The sequence below is a fragment of the Octopus sinensis genome, linkage group LG30 (genome assembly GCF_006345805.1).
Source record: "Octopus sinensis linkage group LG30, ASM634580v1, whole genome shotgun sequence".
Taxonomy (NCBI): domain Eukaryota; kingdom Metazoa; phylum Mollusca; class Cephalopoda; order Octopoda; family Octopodidae; genus Octopus; species Octopus sinensis.
Window position 1 is genome coordinate 5543523 of NC_043026.1, and position 1488 is coordinate 5545010.

The 1488-nt window shown below is 34.4% G+C and overlaps 1 protein-coding gene across 2 annotated transcripts in view; it reads right to left on the bottom strand.

Moving 5' to 3' along the window:
- Positions 1-537: 537 nt before the first annotated feature.
- Positions 538-1488, bottom strand: part of LOC115226638 (cell division cycle protein 20 homolog) — a 30300-nt gene continuing 29349 nt past the window's right edge. For both annotated transcript variants that reach the window (XM_036515332.1, XM_029797650.2), the window contains exon 9: positions 538-895. In XM_036515332.1, the coding sequence (XP_036371225.1) occupies positions 714-895 (182 nt within the window). In that variant the 3' untranslated portion in view covers positions 538-713. The remainder of the gene's footprint in view (positions 896-1488) is intronic.

A 1488-nucleotide genomic window follows, 5' to 3' on the forward strand; every position in this document is an offset into this window, starting at 1 on the left:
TAGCATTTGGTGTGGTGTGTAGTTTAGAAAGAGGGGAAATATAAAGAATGCAAGAGAACGATATATACATATACATACACATGTGCGTGTGTGTATATAAATATATATATATATGCATGTATATATATATCTATATACATGCATATATGTGTATGTGTATATATATATATATATATACATGCATATATGTGTATATATATATATATACATGCATATATGTGTATATATATATATATACATGCATATATGTGTATGTGTATATATATATGTGTGTGTGTGTGTGTATGCATATATATATGCTTGTTTATATATATATATTATGCATGTTTTGTATATATATATATATATATATATATGCATGTTTTTATTTATATATATATTTTCATGTTTTGTATATATATAAATTTTCATGTTTATATATATATATATATATATTTTCATGTTTTGTATATATATATATATATATATAGATATATATATATATGCATGTTTATATATATATATTTCATGTTTTGTATATATATATATGTAACCTTTATATATATATATTTCATGTTTTGTATATATATATATATATATGTAACCTTTATATATATATATATACTGAAAGACCAAAGCAAAGCAGAGAAAGTAGGTAAAAAGAGAAAAAGAGACGAGGGAGTTAGAGGCACTACACCAAACGGGACCATATCAAACTAGGCCCACGCCAGATACTACCGAATTGTAGACAATCGGATCATGCCTGGCACGAGGGCCTTATTGTTCTTCTCAGCCTTCTTCTTTTGCTCGGAGCCTGCAAAGCACTTCCAGAGTCGCAGGGTCTCATCTGCTCCAGCAGACACCACCGTCGACCCATCCGGGGACATAGCCAAGTGTAGGATGCGCGCTGTGTGACCTGCAAAATAATAAATTTAATATTAACGATGGTTTCAGATTTTGGTAGAGGGCAAGCAGTTTTTTTGAAAGGTACGGGGTGGCATGAGGGGAAAATAGAACACATTGACCCTAGTGTATACTCTTTTACTCGTTTCAGTCATTTGACTGCGGCCATGCTGGAGCACCGCCTTTAGTCGAGCAAATCGACCCCGGGACTCATTCTTTGCGAGCACAGTACTTATTCTATCGGTCTCTTTTGCCGAACCGCTAAGTTACGGGGACGTAAGCACACCAGCATCGGTTGTCAAGCGATGTTAGGGGGACAAACACAAACACATATATATATATATATATATATATATACATATAGACGACAGGCTTCCTTCAGTTTCCGTCTACCAAATCCACTCACAAGGCATTGGTCGGCCCGGAACCATGTGGTTGGTTAGCAAGCTACTTACCACACAGCCACTCCTGCGCCTATATGACTGGTATTATTATTTTTCCTTTTTTGACCCTGAAAGAATGAAAGGCTAAGTTGACCTTGGCTGAACATTGAGCCAGAAGAAATCTTGCAAAACACTGTTAATGTTTCTGCCAGCTTGCCACAAT